General features: G+C 38.9%; 1 protein-coding gene across 4 annotated transcripts in view; it reads right to left on the bottom strand.

Annotated features, from left to right (window-relative positions):
* The window catches only part of NCOA2 (nuclear receptor coactivator 2), a 189,445-nt gene that overhangs the window by 75,119 nt on the left and 92,571 nt on the right, over positions 1 to 21,755 (bottom strand). For 3 of the 4 annotated variants that reach the window (XM_066180299.1, XM_066180308.1, XM_066180302.1), the window contains one exon: positions 230 to 331. In XM_066180299.1, the coding sequence (XP_066036396.1) occupies positions 230 to 312 (83 nt within the window). In that variant the 5' untranslated portion in view covers positions 313 to 331. Of the gene's footprint in view, positions 1 to 229; positions 332 to 15,575; positions 15,670 to 21,755 lie in introns of those variants that run through there. The other variant, XM_066180312.1, reaches the window with a different exon arrangement.

The raw sequence follows: 21,755 nt of genomic DNA, 5'->3' as shown, positions 1-21,755 counted from the left end.
GCACGACACTGGATTCAAAAACAAACAAACAAATAATAATAAAAGAGAATAGTTCTCATCCCCATCCCAAACCCTCAACAACACAGAATTACTGCAATAAATAGTTTGGCACTGACTTCTCTTTGCAAGAATGTTGTTTGTCATCTTCTAACTGAAAAACAGAAGCACATGTAACTTTTTTTTTTTTTAAACTCATTCTCTCAATATTTCCAGAAGTAAATGGTCTAACCTGGGTCCAACCTGATCGGGATCCTTGCGCTTTCTTGACTCTGCTCTGGATGGGTCAGAGGTATTTTCTCCCATCCCACTCATCTTGAACACATATCAGCAACTAAAAGGAAGAAAGTGCAAAGAAAGGTTTATGGTGGAAAAGTCTTGAGTTCTCAGTTCCTATTTCCAAGTTTCTCATTCCATACTCAACTAAGATTTCACTTGGTAAATCTATCATTTGAAATAGAGCTTGTTTGAAAGGCACCAATAAAACCACTGTGTTTATGACCCCACAAAATGCTACACATAACTCCCAGAGAAGAAAATGTGTGGTGGGTAAGTAAAGCATTATCATCTCTTTGATTGTTACCAGTTATGTAAGAACAGGTAAGTATATTTTGTGCCTGTGCTGCTGAATTTTCATGGCAAATTTAAAAGGTTGAATGATGAAAGACAAAGGAAAAGCCATAGTGCCATACAACCAGAAAAACACGAGAAATACATGAAACGAAACATGTGTCCCAGCTATGTGAAAAGGTAGCACGTGCATCTTTAGTTAAAAATCAGAAGATAATGCCTGCAAAAGTACACATACAAAACTGTAGGAACAGAACATCTGACAGCACTACAGATCGCTGAGGAATTGATAAATATTTCGTACATATAATCTACCTCATAAGGAGAATAACTTGTCAAGCCAACATAGTAAAACAACACAAGCTCATAATTTGTGCAATAAACAGCCTGTGGAAATCCTGCCCTGCTCCCAACTGTTGATTTCCCTATGCCCCGTGGAAGCACATGAAACTTGCCTGCCTCAGATTAGGTACTTCTCAACCAGTACCAATATTCTGGAGGCAGAAATGACCAAAGGACATAGGGAGATAATGTAAATGATCAGAAATTCATGCAAGATGGGGCAGTCCCAGCTCAGCATCTGCCTTGTTGCTGCCAGTTTTGTGAGGATGATGGCAGAGAGGTGTTCCTAGACATTTCAGAGGGTTCCTGTGTTTTTAAGGGATTAGCAGAAAAATAAGCATGAGGGCCATGAAGGAGGTGAGTGTATCCAGGAGGTGATTCATACCATCCTAAAATAAGAGCTGGAGTCTGTATGACCACTTCATTTTGGCATAAAGGGGAAATCAGGTAGCAAAACAAGGGAGTTCACCACCTCCTTCAAGCCCTTCATCTCTGTCCCACCAGTTCCTTTCCCTCTGCTGGCCTGGTCAGCCATGCACTGAACCTAATGAGGGAGCTGCTGGGGGTTAAAGACACGGTCGCCTTCCCTTTCTCTTTTTGACATTTTTTAAGATCTACCTGCCAGCCTATGTGTTGGTAATCAGGTGTTCACATTGGAAATCTCAGTTTTCCCAATGAGCCAACGGAGTAAAGTTATTGCAGATATTGGCAGAAACAGCCCAAAGTCTAAGGTCTGAGCAGTAAAGGAGGAGAAAGGCCACCCACTGAAACCTGAGCAAGCAAATGATGAGTTGAAGCCATCTCAAATTCAGAACTGACCACCACCTAACATTTCCCAAAATTAGAAGTAAAAATAAAAAATAATTTCCATTTACTGGAAGTATTTTTTGTTACAGAATATTCTGAGTTGGAAGGGACCCACATGGATCACTGAGTCCAACCATTAAATGAATTGCCCATACTGGGATCGAACCCACAACCTTGGTGTTACTAGCCCCATGCTCTGACCAACTGACCTGATCTCAGTATTTTTTTGACCAGTTTGAGCAGAGAGTGGAGTAATTTCCCTTTTAGATACTGTTCAAGTTCCATGAGAAAGACTGTACCACACACAGCTTCCATCTAGTCTTTGACATGAATGGTACCAGACTGTATTTGAAAGATACCTGGATTATCTTTTTCTCTCCTGGGTCTATACACGCATATCTAACATGTACACACACGCTGCCATTATTTTGAGCAGATGCCACTGTAAGCGGAGCAAGGCCGTGGTTCTGAGGCGGAGCAGACACAACCCTCAAAGGGAAGATGTACCATCACAACCACCATGCTGTCCTTGCTGACAACCTCCACCATCCTGCTCTTGCTGCAGAACCCCCAGTGACCCCATCAGGGCGAAGGCAGAGCCACAGCAACGCCAACCACATTGCGGAGCACAAGACATCCACTGCAGCCTCCAGTGTGCTCTGACACCAGGTGCTCTGTAACAACTGCCTCTTCTCACTGATTTCTGGCCCCAGCAGACATACACACCCGAAGTTATCCAAGTACAGAGCGGCAATATACATTCATAGATTAGGAGCTAAGCACTTCCTTGAAACTCTGCAATTTCACAAGTATCACAAATAAGAGCTCTAAGGAAGGTGCAAGATACTATTAAGGAAACTATATATTAAACAATATTTAAACAGAAGCTTTGTCAGTGGAGGGCTGGAACTGTCCTTGCAGCTCTATTCCAATGACTAAATTTTTCACTGACCAAGGTGAGAAAAAGTCATCAGCATGACAAAAGCTGTACATTCCCATGATCTGATCTCTGATCAAGACTCTGATGGTGACCTGAAGCTCAGAAGAACAATTAGGCTTGGAAATCCCTTTATTTCTCATGCTTCCCAAGTAAACCCTGAGAAATGTAAATCAGCTATTTTTCTTGAGAAAAGCAAGCATAACAGCTCACGAGCACCTGTCAAACCTTCAACTGTCATCTTCTCACTCCCCTCCCAAGTAGTAAGAAGGTAAGCATTTAGGGTGGACTCCACCCTCCAGAACCCCTTCCTCCTCAAGAAACCATACAGAAGCTGTTACTGACAGCTTTCCTACCTACCTTTGCTACCTCTGTCAGACCTACTTCAAAGGGAAGTTTTATTTTTGCAGGAACCAAAGTTTCACCAGTAGCTCCACCAATGCATAAATCATTTCTTCCTGCATTCACACTGATGCTATTTTATTGGAATCCCACTGGGTCCACACTATCAGCGTTTGGAGGACATATTAAAACTCATCTCCCACCATAAACTCTAAACTTTATCCTTCGGTTTTAAGGGGAAAAAAAGGAGTATCATAATTACAAAACTAGCACCTTCTTCTCTACTTATTAAACATAGCAAATAGTTCTAAACAAATAATACATGTATTTATTTTGTTTGCACTTACAGGCTATTACATCTTTTTCTCAGCAGCATTATCAGTTTATTCTTAGAATGAGTTACCCATTTCTTTCTCACTCATAATTTATTTCTGGAAATATACCACCTACTACCATGTTTGCTTTCTGTTCTCCTTTATGTCTTAATTAAAAATCATGTTCTATACCTCAAAGATTTTTATAGGCTATTTTCTTGTCTTGTAGGTGACTGTGCTCCAGAGCAGAATGTAAAATCCAGAGATAGCTGTCTTGGAAGGTGGCAAGCTAGACAGATGTTATTGAAGCAATCTAAAAAAATCTCAAAGGCTAAAATGAAAGTCACTGATCCGTATCTAGCACACAGTACCAAAATCAAAAGGATGTGCCCCCAAACCCTTGTCTCCCTAGGTATTTAGGGTCTGACTGGGATAGTTAAAAGGTCAGGTATTCTTTTGGAATTCAGAAACTATAATATATTCCCTAGTTAGGAGAAATGAGGAAGGATCACCTTTTAGAAGGTGTGGATAGACTCTTCTGTAACACTATTTTACCAACTAAAACAGCCAGAAACTGGGCAATGGAGACATAGTTTCCTCCTCAGAGAGAGCTCCCCTGCCTGTATTTCCCACCATGCAGGACAGCCTCCTGGGTGCTAGGCTACCCACCTGCCAAAGCTGGATGTTTATGAAGCAAAGAGGGCAAGGCTGACCAACTCCTGCAGCGCAGAGTCCTTAGGGTTGTGGTCTGTGCCACTAAACACGGGAGTAAGCAGTTCAAACTCTGCCTGAAGACACAGGGAGTGAGGTTTAACTCCCTTTGGCTGAGGAGGGCTGCAAAAAGCTTCATCTCCCATTTCTCAGCAATGACTCTAACGAGTCAAAAGACATGAGGAAACGCTCCCAGTTTCCTCATGTCTTCTAAAAAGAAAGCAGCTGTTTCACATAGCTTTCCATGAGCTAATTCACAATCAAGACCAATGCATACCACTAGATGCAGAACTTGAGAAGGTTTAGGTACCACTACAAATTTAATGTGGCACAAGCAAGAAACTAAAACTACATTTTTCTGAAGTACTTCTGGGCACATACAGGAGCAGGGCGCTGGGAAATTTCCAAGCAAGAAACAGAAAATGTCATGAATTTTTATTGAATTGATAGATGAATTTTAGACACAGAAATAAACATCTGTGGGTCGAAGCAGCTAAATTGCATATTATGCTTTTTATGCCTTAACTTCCTCCATATATTTTTATCTGTATCAAAATGTCTTGGTTATTAATTATTACCAACAGTTTTATACTACACAAACATTCAATATTTTAACAAGAGAACTCAGGAAATTTTAAAGCACTTTTAAGATATTCCTAGGTTCCTGAACCACTCTTAGAACTTCTCAGCTCAGAAAACAGAAGTCCCACATTTGAAGTCTGAATTTTTCCAGGAAACATGACAATTCAGAACTAAAGACACTATGAGTATGAGAGACTCGAAGTTTTACTCCAGTAAACTTCCCCTTAAGGGAACTACCTTAGATTAGAAAATAGTATTTATCCTGCTCCACTGATCTTTTTCACTGATCTTTTACATCTCTGCAGGAATTTTCAGAAAGAAAGATAAAGAAATTAAACCACTCAATCCATTCAATGCTTTAGAAGCAGTGAAAATGTAATATCAGCTCTATAATATAAAAAAAAACAGAAATCAAGAAAATGTTGGTAAGGGTTATTTAGCAAGGTATAGAAAAAATGATTAACCAAATGGGGAATTAGTAAAAACAAAACCAGCAGTAATCACTGCTTTGAGGAGAGCGAGATAAAAACATGCTTGATAATGAAAAAAATAGCATCATATGTCAGATACTGAACTAAGTCAGTTTTATTTTAAAAGAAATTAATTGTCTTTCAAAGTTAAATTTGAATGCATGTCTCGCAGAATGAATTCTAATGCAAGACCAGGCACTCCCTTTTTCACTGTGTAAGTTGCTTGAGAGCAGTATTGCACTCCAAAATATAAACATAATATCCCACTGTGCAATTGGTATTCTGCCTTCAGTGATTCTACCAGATTCTTCTACTCTATATAATGTTTTTTTTCATGTGTCCTACCCCCAAAAAACACCAAAACTACAACAATAGCTAAGAGCTGAACTTCTAATGCTAAGATGCTACTCAGGCTTAAATTCCACTGGGCATAAATGAGCAATAGAGCAATGGAAATATAAATACACTCACTGTAGCATTTTCCTACAAGGAAGGAGATAATTAGAGAATCAGTTATATTATTACTAAAAATATCCAAAGAACTAATTTTACTCTCCTACTGATGACCTGTACCAACAGGACATCTCAGGCGACTTAATACTTTTTTCCTATTTATATTTAAGACCAGAAGTGCATCTTCCCTGTCTTTCCATTTAATTACCACAGGCCAAAGCATTCAAAATACTTGTAAAAAAACCACTGGCTAATTATGCCAATTGTTAAATGTAAAATCACAAACACTCAAATTAAAAAACTTTAGGATAGTACATGTTAGTAACTACATTCATTGACACCTATCAAGTTTCTACCACATGCTGGGAGACTGAAACAACAGAGCCTGAAATATGCTTAAATTCCTTTTCTGTTTTTTTGGTTTTGTTTTGTTTTTGTTGTTATCAGTAATAAAACAATAGTTCTGCTCTTGTCGTGACGGCACATCCTCCTTTACATCCTCTACCAGCAACCGCTAAAGTTGGAGTACACAGGGAGACTTAACCTAATTATAAAGCAATAGTAAACATCCATCTTTCAAATGGGAACGAAAAGGAGAGGCACCGTGAAGTGGGAGATAGGAAAATATCCAGCACAAATCACTTGTGTGAATTTTTACATCCCTTCAACTCCTCAAATGTCACAAAGGAACATGGCATGCACGGTAAGCCTTCCAACACTGATCCTCAGCCCCAGTGAATTCAGTTAATCATCCAGAGTCAGTGTAGAAGAAGATAATGTGCATTTTATCTCTTATCAGAGCAGGCCATCTTCCAAACAAGGCCTGTTAAACTGTCAGATTTATTATAAGCCTAACAAATGCAGTTAAAGAATAAATGAGGATTACACCTCCAAAGCTGCTATTTCAACCTGAAAAGTAGCAAACAAAAGGTAAAGTACCATATAGTGGACAATCAGGTAGCAGTACTATACTACCACCCCGCCAGCCCACCAACACATGAAACTAGTGTACATACAACTGATACATATCAAAGAGGTTTACTAAAGTCAGTGTTTGATTGAGTAACAAACAGAAAAATACTGTTTACTGACCAAAAATATACAAGTCAGTAAAAAGTTTGGCCAAAATTTTTCTCTAACAGCTGATTTGAAAAAAACAGCTTATAATTCTGTGGTTGTTTACTCAAACATAAAGCCATTACAGTTCATCCTTTTTTCCTGTGAAGTTGCCATGACTAGAAAGCTTTCTATCTCAGTTTCAAAATTAGAAATGTGCTCAGTGTAACATTAATTCTGGTAGAAGCCAGAGGAAAGTTGGAAGTCACATGCAAATTCTGATTGTTCACATTTTTTCCTGCTTATGAACCCTTTTTTCACTGGCTTCATTTCAGAACTGGAAAATATTTAGTATTGATACATACTGCAATCTTCAACCTTTTTGGCGAAGGCAATGCTCGCTAGCCACTTTCCCAGGCCTCCAAAGGAAATCGCTGTCAGAGGCAGGATAAGATACTAGATCAGACGGAGGGGGGGGGGGGGGGGGGGGGCGGTGCTGGAGCCTAAGGCCAACCTTTCCTTTGGTCAGCCACAGCAGCTCAGGAGGAACTTTAACTCCCAGCACATTCCGCAGTAGCACCTGTCGGAGTCCCAGGCAGTGAACGCAGCCTGCCCGCCGCACATGCTGCACCACGCTCGGAGAAGCTCAGCCTTTTCACACACAAAACTCTCTTGGCACAGGGATTTCAACAAATCCAGACAAACATGGATAAGGGTTTGAAAGGGAATAAAAAAACCAAGAGGTGAAAATCAAGGGAAATAAAAGGAACAAGGAAAAAAAAAACCAGACTGCATTGTCCGGTAAAATAAGATTTAAGCAAGAGATCTACAAATCAGAAGTGTGACAGAAAAGAAAGTTAAGATATGTTAAACCATCCTCCTGAATTCCTGGTATAAGTAAGCCATGTGCTCTACAACCAACTTATCTATTTCTGTCCTTCACCACTAAGCACCTGGAACCCCAAACAAAACAAAGCCAATCTGCCAAAATAAACAAGATGCCCAATACCTTGGTTGGTGATGGTATCCTCACATTAAAAACATAAACCAATTTATTTAAGGGTATGCTTCTTTCTCAAAACAGCACTACCATTTTTACTACAGATGAAACTGTCTAAAACCTTTGCCACTCTACAACAGTCACACAGTATAGAGCAAAAAAGGGAAAACAGACTTTCTAAAAGGAAGGTGGTAGCAGCAAGCTGAAAGATTCTAGTCACCTTTAAAAGATTTGCACTAAAACCTGACATGCACCTGTAGCCTCTTCTACCTTTTCTATTCCTTCTATTTTAAAGACAGTCTATTACAGGTAACATTAAAACAAGATTTATGGCAGTATTTACCAAACTCTACTTTATTCTTCAACTCCACAAACTTTAACTAAGAAAAGAAACAATTTACTTGGAAATGCCATTGAGCCCATGTATAAAAACTGAAAACTGGCTCCAACACCTACTACTCACATTTTTAAGCTGAAGGCTCCTTCCTCAATCTTTTCCCTCACTCCTGTGTAATGGCTTTAGAGTGGTGTATTAGACAGTAAGAAGACGACATATTCCATTTGCAGCCTGAAAGCCAATAATGCTCATGAATTTTTTACCTGACAGACACTTCAAGATGCCACTGGGAAGATCGTCTAATAAACACATTAGGCTGCAAATGGGCGGCAGCAGCTCTTTAACACATGCTGTAACAATCAAATAAATGGCTAACATTAATGTTCAGTGTTACAGACTGGGATTTAATATGACTTTCTGCAAAATCCACCAACATCTTGAAGGAGAAAGAGGTTTTTCTCAGCTACTCAAACCCACAGGTTTAAGAAACCCCCAGTTCTGCTTGAGACTTTGCCAAAACCTCTCCAGACTGACCCCAGCACTGTAGGCTAGCTCCTACCTTCTGTATTCCCATAGGCTAAGGCTCTTAACAGAGCCACTCACTCAGCTGCTTATGGATTAGGCTACGTCAGCACCTCTAATATGCCCAGGAATAGCAAAACCAGGCTCTAATAAAACAACAGTGAAAAAATACCAGAAGAAGGAAGTACCTTTTAGGTACCTTTTTTTAAAAATATACAACAGGTTTGCTTAATTTCTACTTTTAAAGAGGAAAAAATCTGTTTTCATCAAAACATCATCAAAGAGGAGACAGGTGTTACTACTGAAAAAAACCTTGAAGACTCTGCATCGCAATTTCAGGTCTGGGATTCTATTTTTCTAGTTGTTGAGAACTGCTTGTGATTCTTAATATTCAAGGACAAAAAAAATGCAGGTTAATATCACTAAAACTTCCCTTTAAACACCAAGCTAAATAACAAAATACAATGCCAGCATCTCTCTCTCTCTATATATATCAGTCACTCTTACATCCTTTTGTTTGTATAAGGTAGTAGCAAAGTTAAAAAAACAAACCAAAACAAAAGTTATTCTAAATTCATTTAACCTTTTATAATGCATTTAATAAGTATTAAACGATGGCTGCAAAAAAATAATAAGCCTGCAAGCATTTTCACTGGAAAAGGAGTCCAAATTCCCACACAAGTTGTTTATTTAATCTAGATTTTTCTCTTGTAGTTTACAATTATTAACAACTTATGAGATTGATTTCAAAGCCTACTATTTCATATCTACTGTGATTTAAAATAAAACTTTGTGAACAGCATAGCTGATAAATGAAGCAAATCTAGCTACACAGAAAAGGATAATATTATAGGAAATACTGTATTTAAACCGCTTTTATTTCCAGTTGATGATACTTCTGGAACAGTGAGTTAAATGTATTTTGACTCCTACTGAATCTTCTCCACCAATCTCAGTTTCAAAACTGTTATTTGTCCACTTAAATTCCCACACCAACTTTCCTCCCCAGAAACCACCGAAAAGCAAGGAGAAAATCAGACTCGAGAGAGAGGAAAAATGGAGCAACTCTCACAAATGTAAGGCACCATGGAAAAATTCAAATCCAAGAACATTTTCTAATCTCATAACTGACACAAATGTATACGACACCAGAAAGCTTATGCAAGTTGGTGTGATTTTCAAGGCGCCCATCTTAGCAGTGAGAAAAATATGACCACTCACATAAACAAGGGCATTTACACATCTCTGTAATGTGGGCTTGCCTACACTAGGATTTCACTCCAGTAAACTGCCTGTCAAACACCAGTCTGTTTACATCAGATAAAACATATTCCATTCATAAAAAGCCCAGGAAACATGGTTCTGTATAGGTAAAAAGCAAAAAGTAGAGGGCAAGCCAGATAGAAACACAGGGTGTTTCCACACAATTTTAATTTCCATAAACTGAAATCAATTTTTGTTAATAATAAACACAGTGTGTTTCCACACAAGGTGCATATGGTACATAACATGTAGAGTTATAGGACCTACACACAGAGATATTAAACTGATCATATTTGAATTCCTTCATTTATCAATCTGAGTTTCAATGACTTCATACATCTGGAGAGCTGCTGGTCCTCTTAGCATGTCTGCACACTCAGGTGCAATGCGATGTGCAACCCAGGCTTCAGCAAAAGATGCTTATGTTGCGTGCCACCTTTCATACCTGTAACCTGGGCCCCAAAATAATGTTCCCTCAGCCCCAGAGTAGACACCGTTACTGAAAGCACATAATCTTATTGAAACTTTTATTGCACTTCAGTAACTCCATGTGTCTTCTCTGGCACCTCATCAAAAATTGAACTCATCTTTTCAATTTTCACATACCTACAGCACCACGAGGGTTTATTTCTTTTTTCTACCTAACCACCCATTACTAGGAAGCGTGTTGAAACTTCAGGCCATTCTTTTGAATGCCAAGCACTGAATTAAAGCTCCGAGTTGCAGAAAGTACATCTAAATGTTATCTATAATATATCTACACTTTTTGCTATTGTTACAATGGTGAAAGAATAACCCATTGCACACATATGTACAAGACAGATACTCCACACTTCCTCCTATAACACTGAGATGCTTTCATAAGCATACATTTCATTTAACAGTGTATAATAATCATTTTTCAAATTAAGAATCAAGAATTCAAGCTGCTTTGTTCCTGACGGTTCCAAGTTAACAGTCTGAAGTCAAACATACTTATAAATAAATGGTAATACTCAGCTCCACAAATGGCCACAGTCATGGTAAGTTTAACAGCTTAAGGTGAACTGGACTCCACTTTGATGTCGTCTCTGCCTCCAGAAGTTCAGAATGCTGCACCACTTCTCTAAATTGTACACCTAAATTATCCTGTTCAGTTTACCCATCCTCTCTGCCTCTGAAACGCATTTAGAGTGTCTGTCCTGGAAAACTCAGTGTCCTCCTCAGCTCAGTCCCAGAGGGTGCCTGCCTAGTGGCAAGGATGTGGTTCCGGATGTTATGGGAGAGACCAGATGGAGAATTTGGCCTCTATTCCCATCCCGTATTTGTATGAACAGGTAGATTCCCTCAGCAGGTGCTTCCTGCTGATACTGGTACACATGCCAGTGTCATCCATTTATACTGGAGCAGCAATGTAAGAGTTGGGAAGTAGAAAAAGCTTTTTTCTTATTAACGTTGGAAGAGCAACCAATTTAATACATGCTTTTTGAGAGAATACAGCTATATGCATAGAAGATTATATTTGTATCCCCTCCCAACATGGAGAATTACAGTTTTGTACTTAAAATAAATATATGCTAGATGGACACAAAACTTCTGGTAAAGCTCCTGTGAGTGCTAACGATGCACATTGTTACTAAACACAAAAATTAAAGCCACCAAATTATGTCAGAGCCACACACGAGTGTCTTGCCAACACTTACAAAGTATGATTAACTTGATGTTCTTAATACATCCATGAGTTCAAAAACTGGTCTGTGAACATCAATAACATTTATTAACAACTTCAAATTTCATGTCAGTCTTCATTTTATTTGCTTTAGTAAAAAAATGCAACCAGCAATAACAGAAGAAGAGGAAATTTTAAATGCCATTTTAAAGCACTTAAAACCATAAAACTCATTAAAATGTTGTTGCTTTACTTAGTCAACTGCCAAGAAATAAAACCTGATGAACACCAGCTTTGTAGTCATGTGTGTCCATGTGTATATACATACACACACATATATATGAATACAGGCTGTGACAAAATAAAATATTCATAGAAATGGCTATATGAGTCAACCAAAAGAAACATTTAGTTTATGACTAGTCTGTCATGGAAGCTAAGAGCAGGTATCTTGGAAGAAGGTACTAGGCAGCTGCAGATGATCCTTCCCCCCCTATCTGCTCTCTGTCTCTGACAATCAGCGGTACAAGCTTAGCTGCAGTGTTGCTGTGCCTCCTCCTCCCTCTGAACCTATCTTCAGTGGTGCCTAATTCCATCTTAAATCCATATATACCTTTGGCCACCACTTATGCTTACAGACAACACCCCATAAGCTTTACAACAGTGCTCCATAAACTCCCCAAAGCAGAAGTGACACTGTAAAAAAATTGAACAGTTCTATGGGTATGCTATGACTCAACTGAAATAAATCAGAATTTTATCACTGACTTCACTGAAACTTCGATTTTCCTCCTAGTCTGCTAGAAGAAGATGTCAAACTGTTATTTCTCTCGTTTGTAGGTCATAAATCATTCCATGGGCCTGAAAAAGCTATGCTTGTATCCTGCAGCCCAAAGAAAATAAGGTTACTCTATTAAAGCTGAATGCTAATTATGAGCCATTTTATTCTCTTTGTAAAAATAAACTGGAATTATTTTTTTTAATGATGAAACAGTTTCTAGTAAAGAAGAATCACAAGTGCTAAGAAAGAATCAATGTCTACTCCGAGTATTTTTAATTTTGGATTGCAATGGAATATAATTGCTAAAGAGAGAAACACCCACTACATTCATAGAAGGAGCTGACCAGAAGTCTGCAATACACTGCCTCAAAGCAAAAAATAACACACATTTATAACTACTTGGACTGAACACCTGGAAAAACTTCAGGAAAAGGACCAAAAATAATTTTATTCCATGCAGTTCTAACAGAAGTTTCTTCACGAGAATCTAGTGTTGCTCAATCACAACAGCCTATGCTATCAGGAACGGGAAATCACAGCAGTACAGCATCCTGATGAAGTTTGTTTAGGGACAGCGTGCATAGGAAAATATTAAATGGAAGCAGCAAAGAAGACATTCAGGTACAAAACACACTGCAGATTAAATGCGTTTATCACAAACTTTTGGGTTGAGCCTTCATTCGCAATTTTCATCCAATTCCTGCACTGTTCCTTATGCTCCGTATCCTCACCACCCAGCCAGCCCTCCCCAAGGCCTCACTGTACACCTTCAGCCATCAGGGCAACTACACAGGGATCAGCCTCAGACTGAGTACTGAGACCAGCCCACTTCTTAGGGACCCTGGCTTTCACATCTTATGCCTCACCTCCAGAGACCAAAGCTTTACCTGCTAGTAATAATTTTTAGTCCAGTTCAGGCATCCTTCTAGGCCTGCCACGGATGAACATAAGCAATAAGAGAAGCTAAGGAGGAATGCAGGCAGTAAAATGACTCCATCGGGATTTCCTCACAAGTGCAGCGATTATCAACTTACAAACACCCTTCTCATTTACTCAGCTCCAACAGCTTGGCTTGTAGATCCAGTCCTCAGTCCTTAACTCAGCTTTCCTATTACAATTATGGGGCTATTACACAGTAATGTGCTAACAAACTTATTCTACCTAATAAAGTAGATTCTGAGAATCAAGGTTGTTTTCACACCTTCCCTCATTCTTTTCTATGACAAGCCTAAATAAATAAATAAACAAATAAATAAAATGTCATTATAAAATCTAACCAGACAGTTGACTTCCCAATGACACTTATTATTAAAAATCATCCCAAGAACTCTGGAGTGAAAAAAAAAAAAGTTCAAACTACACCTCTAGTTCACGCATTCCAAGAAGGGTGTTTTTTTTACAACATTGGTATGTTTTGCAATGCAGTTTTCTCTCCTTCCTCGCACAAGAAATATCCCTTAGAGAGAAGACAACAAAACAGGGGGAGGGGAAAAAAAAAGAAAGAGAGCAACACCTGTCAAACACTGCCAGTATAACCCTGTTGACTACAGAAGTATACTAATTTTGAGAAGTGGGCAAACAAAATTATTCTGATCAAAGATAGTTTTATATATACTAGACACAATAATTTTGTAAGACATTGCTTACAAGAGAAAACATCCCAGCTTGAGTTTTGTGAGAACACAGAGCCACCTGAAGAACACAGTCTACACGAAAGGTTGATTTTGTTCCAATTTCCCCACCTTTAATACATCCCAAAAGGCACCAGGGAAATCAAAACGACTGTACAAGCAGCAAAAATTTGTTTTTCCACAAAACATAGGTGCCAACATATCAGAAAGCACTGCTCAGCCCCCACTATCTTGTTAGATCTTCTGTAACGAAATAAAGGAAGAAAACACAAGAAGCAGAGAGGAAGTTTCATTGTTCTTGTGGCTTCGGCATTCGGTGCCGTGAACGTGACAGGCTCTCAAGGCTCTGCTCCATGGCACCTCCTGCCCCAGGCCTCTGTACCAAAATGTTACTATGCTGCAATTAAAATAATCAAACCAGGACAAAAGAGAACAAGCAAATAAATAGCACAAACTTGTTTACGTTTCTGGCTCTGCCCTCACAGTATGAAATAAAGTCTCTTCAAACACAAACTACATTAATTCAAAAAACAATAATATTTTCCTTTCTCCCTCCTATCTCAAAGTAGCATGAGTTTTTCAAAGTCCTAAATAAAATAAACTAAGGCATTTCCTGTATGTATTTAGTTAATTATTAAACCGATTCTAAGCATGATAGTCACCACCACTACTTCAGTATGAATCCGGGGAAACACACTTTTAGCAAACTGCCAGTGCACTGCAGTAATGACCGATCATATGCATCCTCTCAACCCTGCCCTTAACTCTGGAGGCAAATTCCTAAAGAAATGACAACCAGCACTCCTATACAAATCCAAACACTTAATTTTAGCCTCTTTTTTTTGTGGTCCAGGATTAGTATTACTGCTGCGATTTCAGGAGAAACACTGGGCTTAATGCTGTGTACGAGAGGAAAATAAAGTCCACGAGCCTGCAATAACTTCCCAAGCAGGGGAGACAGCATACTGTCTTCACTTTACTACAAGTAACTACCAATAACCTTTTAGAGGGGGATATTATCAGCTAATTAAACTGCAATACTAAATGCTGTCCTCCCAAGGTTAAAAGAAAGGTAAATACTGCCAAGATATTTAATGACATCATCATGCATAACCATGAGATAAATACGAGGTCTGAAGATTAACTGAATGTCATTCTGTTTACATGATCACGAACTTGTAAAGAAAACTATTAAGATTAGAGAATAGAGAAAGTTATATAACAACTACCAATGTTTCAGTATGTTTTGTCTACTCAAGCTCTTGGTCAGAAAGAGAAAGCTTTATTGTAAAAATGTCTCACTCTGATATATTTTGTACTTTTTCATGAGCATATAAATTACTGAATACTGAATAGTAATTACTGCAACGAAAAAGACACTCTCAGGCTCCACCTCCTCTTGACAGTGGGAAAATATAGATGGGTTTGTGTATTATTCTGGACGCCAGAAAACTTGCTTACAAAAATATTTCCTGTGCACTAAGATATATTTAGCCTCATAAACCCATAAAACTGTCACAGGCAACCACAAGTACACCTGTAGCCATTAAAAAAGGGGGTTGGGGTGGGGGGGGACGAAAACAACAGAAACTGCAGACTTCAATTTGCATTCTTTCTTTGCAATTGTTATTTAGAAACATCACCTTTAAACTCTCTTACACAGAAATTAGCTGTTCCTCCCACTCCCCCAAACCAACACCTCCAGCCCCCCCCTCCACCCCCAGCATCCAGACACCTATGATGCACACAGGAGCACACATACGTGCAAAGAGAAAGCACTAACAATGAAGTCACAGCACTTCAGAAACACACCTTGTCGTCTTCCAGCCTTTGGAGATGAAGGCAGATCTTATTAGTTTTTCCACGTCTTCAGATCAAGATGTAGATAAATCCCCCACCCATCACACTGTTTGTTTATTAAAAACAGGAGAATAAAAAGAAAATAAAGAAAAAAATATTTAAAAAAAAGGGGGAAAAAAAAAAAAGAAAAAAAAAGAGAGACGATTACCAGTAAATTTACAGCCTTAAAAATATCAGCTCTCCATTATCCCAAACCAGTGTTATGTCTTGATGTAAACCAAAGCACATGCTGAGTGAGGACGTGCGCACACAGCAGCTTATCATCTCTGTCATCTGCTTCTAATGACAGCTGACAAACTGGCCACGCTAATCCTCCCCTAACTGCTGATCAGAGAGATCCCCCTTTGACAATCCAGCATGGTGGAGTACTCGAAAATTCCTCCTGCTTCTGTTCTGTTGCTGCTCTAAAAAGCAGTTTCCTTTTCATTGAGATAATAGCCTTTTCTGCAGTCACGTGGCACCCGGGCTACATTAGCAGAGCTTGATGATAACAGAGTAACTCCCCTCCCTCCCTTCTGCTGATTTTAAGTGTACGACTCCTGGAGAAAGCCAAACCTGGCACCCCTGAAATCATTTCGCATCTTCCTCTATTGAAAAGCAAATTGTGCTGTCGATGTGGAAGAGGAATATAAGGGCTCTCTCTACTTCTTGCACCAAAACTAACTAGTGAGTACATTTTTAAGCAGTGCCTTTGTTGGGGCACACACACTGGTTATAAACATGCCATATGAGAGTAAACTGAATATTAAGCATGCTTAATACTGAGTATCTGGCATGCTAGAATTATTCTTTCCCCCCTAGAGTACTTTAATTTTTTGCCTATAATTTTAGTTGTGCTGCAATAAATACCCTTCTCTCAGCAACAACCTCTGGTTCAACTCCTCCCAGCACCCAACTCTCCTGCAAATGCAAAAAAGCACAAATAAAAAATGATCCAAACTAGAAACTCCAGCGTCGGTGCTTCTATATATTAAGTGACATCATTTATCTTGCTTTAACTCAGAACCACGACAAATATCTTAAGCATTTTTTAAACACATTGTCAAAGTGGGGAAACCTACCGAAGCTTTAGTTTCAGAGTTTCCTCCTGAACGCCAAACCCCGGGCGGGTTTGCACCTCACTATTCAGAAGTTTTCCTGCTTGTAAAAGGCAAAGTACACAGACAAGTATAATGCTCTGTCCTGCCTTCACTGAAGTAGTTCACAGGCTACAGGAACTAGCCTTTCCTCCTCTGCATTAGCACTATTTCCCTATTACCTTGGCACACAGCATAAACATACCCAATTTATTCCCCCCAGCTCTGTCTTCCTCTGACACCACTGGGCAGTGCAGCTGGGCACACACCAGAGTAGCCTTAACCAGCCATTTCATTGTTGGGATTTGCAAACTATTTAAGAAAGCTGTAGATGAAGCACTGTAAAGTAATTGTCAAGCCCAGAAAATAACTTTTTCAGCTTTGTACCTGTTCTTTTCCTATATGATCAAGAAATGGAATTATCTCCTTTTGCTTTAGGGTAGATATTAGAAAAAGGTTTCTTCCCCCAAGGGTGGTTGGCCACAGGCTCCTCAAGGAAATGATCACAGCCCCAGCCTGACAGAGTTCAAGGAGTGTTTGGACAATGCTCTCAGGAACATGGTGTGACTTAGGGATGGTGCTGTGCAGGGCCAGGAGGTGGACTTGGTGATCCTTCTGGGTCCTTCCACCTGAGGATATTCTGCAATTCCTTCTATTTCCATCTTATCCCACTACACCACTTCATTATCCTTAAAGACAACATTGATTATTAACTTATGGTTTCTGCAGGAAACTGGAAAACAGTGTTAGAGACTGTGGCTGTACTCACAAGTAAATAAAATGGAAATTGTGAACAAAGAGTGGCTGTCCTGTATGTACGATTTTTGTCAATGCTGCCCCATCATCCTTTCTGTTTACCCCTCTTCCTAAGGACAGCTCTACTCAGGAAAGCAGCCCTGCCCAAGGCTCTGGGGAAACCTGCTCCAACCCTATGATCAATGTTATGAGCTGAGGCCCAACCTTTCTGCAGCAGAGCAGCTGAAAATGAAATGGGAACGAGGTCCCTTCTGGAGCAGCATAAATTTTATATCTACTCTTCTCTTTTCCATGCTGCAGAGGGAATCTGTGAGAAAGATTCTGAGTCCAGGAAGAAATAATCTGGTTCCATACGAAGAATATATTCAGCAGAAAAACATATTCACAGTAAATTGAGAGGGTTTATTTTTCCCAGGTCTTTCTCAGTATGTTCCTCCTTCTCAAGGCACTACACTGCACAGGGTAAGCAAAATGAACATTATTTGGAGTTATATATAACTTGTACCCCAATAGAAGAGGAACTGCTTTGTAATCTTTATCTCATTTGCATTTTCCATATTAATTTCTTATCTAAAGAAGATGCATCAAGCATACTAAAATTAAATTGGGAAATTATACTAATGGGATAAAACCTGAAGATTAGGGAGAGCATCTGTGATATTCAAGGAAATACATTAACAATCACCAGAAGGAAAATGAGCTTTCACAAGAATGCACAGACACAAAACACTTCACTTGTGAAGTACAAACCTAAGGAAAATATAAAAAATGGGAGTATCCCAGTCAGATACCATAGGTAGAACTATCTTGCTAATATTTACAGGAATCATAAAATGAGAAATTTAAAGTCAAAACAACATGGTGAGCACAAACACAATAATCACACTGTTAAAGAAAGAGTTATGTGTAAATAAAAAGGAGGTAACAGAAAAGAGTCATTGTAGCAACAAAACACCAGTTGAAGGCTGAAAAAGCAGTGAAAGTACACAGATGTTGTTAAAAAGATTGCTTAGTGAAGAACAGTACACAGATAAAGCTAATGGAGAAGTGGGAACATTCCGCAGCAGTGTACAGACTAATTCTAAACAAAAAGGGAAAGGAGAAATGACTGAAAAAATGTTCCTGACAGAAAACGCTGCTCTAAAGGCGAGTAAGGGAATATGCAACAGAAAAGACGGAAGGGCTCTTTGGCTTTATCAGGCAGTGAATACATGCTTCCAATGAAATGACAGAGTTGTTGCTACCTTTTAAATAGTTTCACAGGATCATACACTTAATTTGGGGATAAGCAGGTGACACTAAAAACTAGTTCTAGCATTAGAGACTTTTTCATGTTAGGATAAGACACAGACCTTACAAAGCAGAAGAGATTCACCTGAGTTTTCTCTAAGAAATACATTTCATTAATATTTTTTCTTTGCCCAGCTGCAGGTGACTCTGCAATAGACATGGGGAAGATGCAGCCTCACTAAAGCACTTACAATTTATGTTCAAATAATTGAAACTGATAAACAGAACACTGCCTTCATTGCATGCATTTCACAGTTTTTTAAAGTTTGTTTTCTTTTTCTTCCTTTATTTTTTCTTAAGAAAGAGTGAATTGGGCAGACAGGACATACCACAACAATCCGGTGTTCCTTGCCTTTCTGACATACCCACACCTGAGACAAGGACTGGCAAAGCCATCACAAAACACCTTTTCAGTCTTTTTAATTCCAAAGCATAACATTTTAGTAGTTTCTCTCACTCTCTGTACCATACCCAGGAGGATCCAATTCCACCCTCACAATCCCTTCAATCCTCTCAGTTTGGAGCAGCCAAAGGGGTACCAATATGGACACCAATAGTAACAGCCCTTATTTGCAAAAGAGCAAGACATTTCAAACAGTGTTTGTAAAACTGCAAAGCTGACTCACTAGGCTTTATTTAAGCCACGAGGCCACTCACTTTTAGGAAAGCTGACTGGGCAGCTTTAAGTCTCACCCCTTGTGAGAAAGACTGGAAGGGCACTGCACCCAGCATATAAAGAACAACCAGAAACTATTAGGACTGATTGCTATGATGCACAATAAGGATATTACTGCTCAGATAAAGAACAAAGACAGCATAGTGATTTACATGTGTTACATTTCAATAAATGTAGATGCAAACATACAGTTTTCAAATATTAGGTATTCTTTTCAAACTCCTCTAAATGAACATTAACAAAACCACTGGTTTTTCAAGTCAAAATTGAAAACCTGTTAACTTAAAAGTCACTGACATAGTCATTTCATCAGTTTAGGAACTCCTAATCGAAAACTAGGGTTCTTCCTTTTACCAGCTGATGAAAAAGAAATAGAATACTATAGGTAAATCGAGTTTTTCTGAACTTTGCATCTCCTCTCAAAGGGCACAGAAATCATATCACTGGAATTTGTAGCATCTGGGATTGCTCCCAGTCTCTCTATTAGCAGTACATGTACCTACAGTGCTAAGAACCTTTTGACTTCTGTCCATATGGGGGCAATGAAAAGACACTTCCTCCTCTCTCAACCACTTAGATATTACTGTTGACTTCTCTCTTAATCTCATAAAATGTCTATGCTTCTTGAAGACAGCTCATCAAGGCTCTCATAACTTTCATAAATGCATACCCAGCCATCTACTCAGAGCATTACACATGCAACTATCTGCAACATCTAACTGGAGAATTCAATACAGAGGTGTGTGTGTGCCATATATAGCAATTAAGTTATGTATGGGCATGTCCACTGACAACCGTGTTCTTTTATTTTTTTAAGATAAGTTTGATGGCCATGGTTAATTGAAATTTTTGAGAAATAGTTGATGAGGATTTCTTTTTTCATCTCTACTGCTTCACTCTTCTGCCTTTAATTAAGAAGAGATACAAGAGAAGAAAAAGGGGTTATTTCAGTGCAATCTGGAAATGGTCAGCTCCTGGCTCAGTTCTTTCTCCTCCCGCAGACTAAAAAAGGTGGTTCTCCCCTGCTCAGAGCCTCTGAAGCAGAGTGCTTGCCAGTGCTCTCTATGGGTTAGACACAGAGAGGTGCTCTCTGGTGGAAATGGGCCTCGACCTACAGAGAGAAAAGTTCAAGACCACGAGTTGCTTCCATCTTTGCTGTGGGTACACAAGAGGAACTCAGCAAAGGAAGTTAAGCAATGAAGAGCCACAATGGAAATACTAGAGCATAGAAAAAAAGTTGTATTAACACAATATGTTACATAAATATATTAACATCTAGTCCTACCATGCGTTTTTAACAGAATGTAGCTAAGTTATGAAGAGTCTGGGATTTTTCAAAAACAAATTACTTTACGTTCTACAGAATGTGCGTTCCAGTGAATATATTTTTAAAATCAGCTCAAACTCTATTTCACCTCATCTCAAAACAGAAGTACTTCTAAGGACTTTTAATAGTAAAAGATTCCCAAAATCTGCAGACTGAGTGCTGGCAAGATTCAGTGGCTGAGATCTGAATTAGACAAAAGTTTAAACTAGATAAAAGTCAGACAAGAAAATGTTTATTATTAATAGCAAAACAAAACCATACTAATTAATCCAAGGATAAGGTAGGTTTTCTTTCATGTAGTCTTATCTGTAAATAAAATATTTCTAAATGACATCATATGATTCAATCAAAGTAGAGGATTAAAGATGAAATAATTTGGTGAAATGTCAAGGTTTCTGATAACCAGGCAGGGCAGAACAGTGTAACACTCCAGCTGGCCATAACACCAACAGTGTGTGAACTCAGCAGGATTTGATACATTGCCTGTGTTTCCCTTGAAATAGAAACTTGCTGTTGTGTTTAATGCAAGTGGAACCTCTATCTTTTAGTTCAGGATATGGCAAATTATTCTGCCATACCTGGTGATGAATACTCAGGTCGCTGCACCGAGATCTCTTTTTTAAGAGAAGACTAATGTTTCCCAGGGAGTCACAAAAATTTCATGTCTCATCAATGTTCAGCAGTCTTCTAACTGCTAGTGACTTGCAGACATTGCCTTGCATTTGAAAAGCCAGTTCCCATAAGAAGCAAGCAGGAAAGACACATCTGTATCTTGCAGATCCTGAAATTCTGGGCTTTCACATCCTTCCAAGAGACCTTGATGAAGAAAGGAGATGCTACTGATTACAACTAGTGTCACTTGGGAGAAACTGGAACACAAGGACAGCTGCTTTTTACAAATTTGAGAATAAATAATAAGCTAATTTAACATTGCATCATCCACTCTCATCAATTCTAACAAGCACCTGAAGCAACACTTAGTGATGCTGACTGGTGAATGGTGACAA

This window comes from Chamaea fasciata, unplaced genomic scaffold, assembly GCF_029207755.1.
Source record: "Chamaea fasciata isolate MVZ Bird 193981 ecotype frontalis unplaced genomic scaffold, bChaFas1.0.hap1 SCAF_1, whole genome shotgun sequence".
NCBI lineage: Eukaryota > Metazoa > Chordata > Aves > Passeriformes > Sylviidae > Chamaea > Chamaea fasciata.
This window is presented reverse-complemented; position numbering and strand designations above follow the sequence as displayed.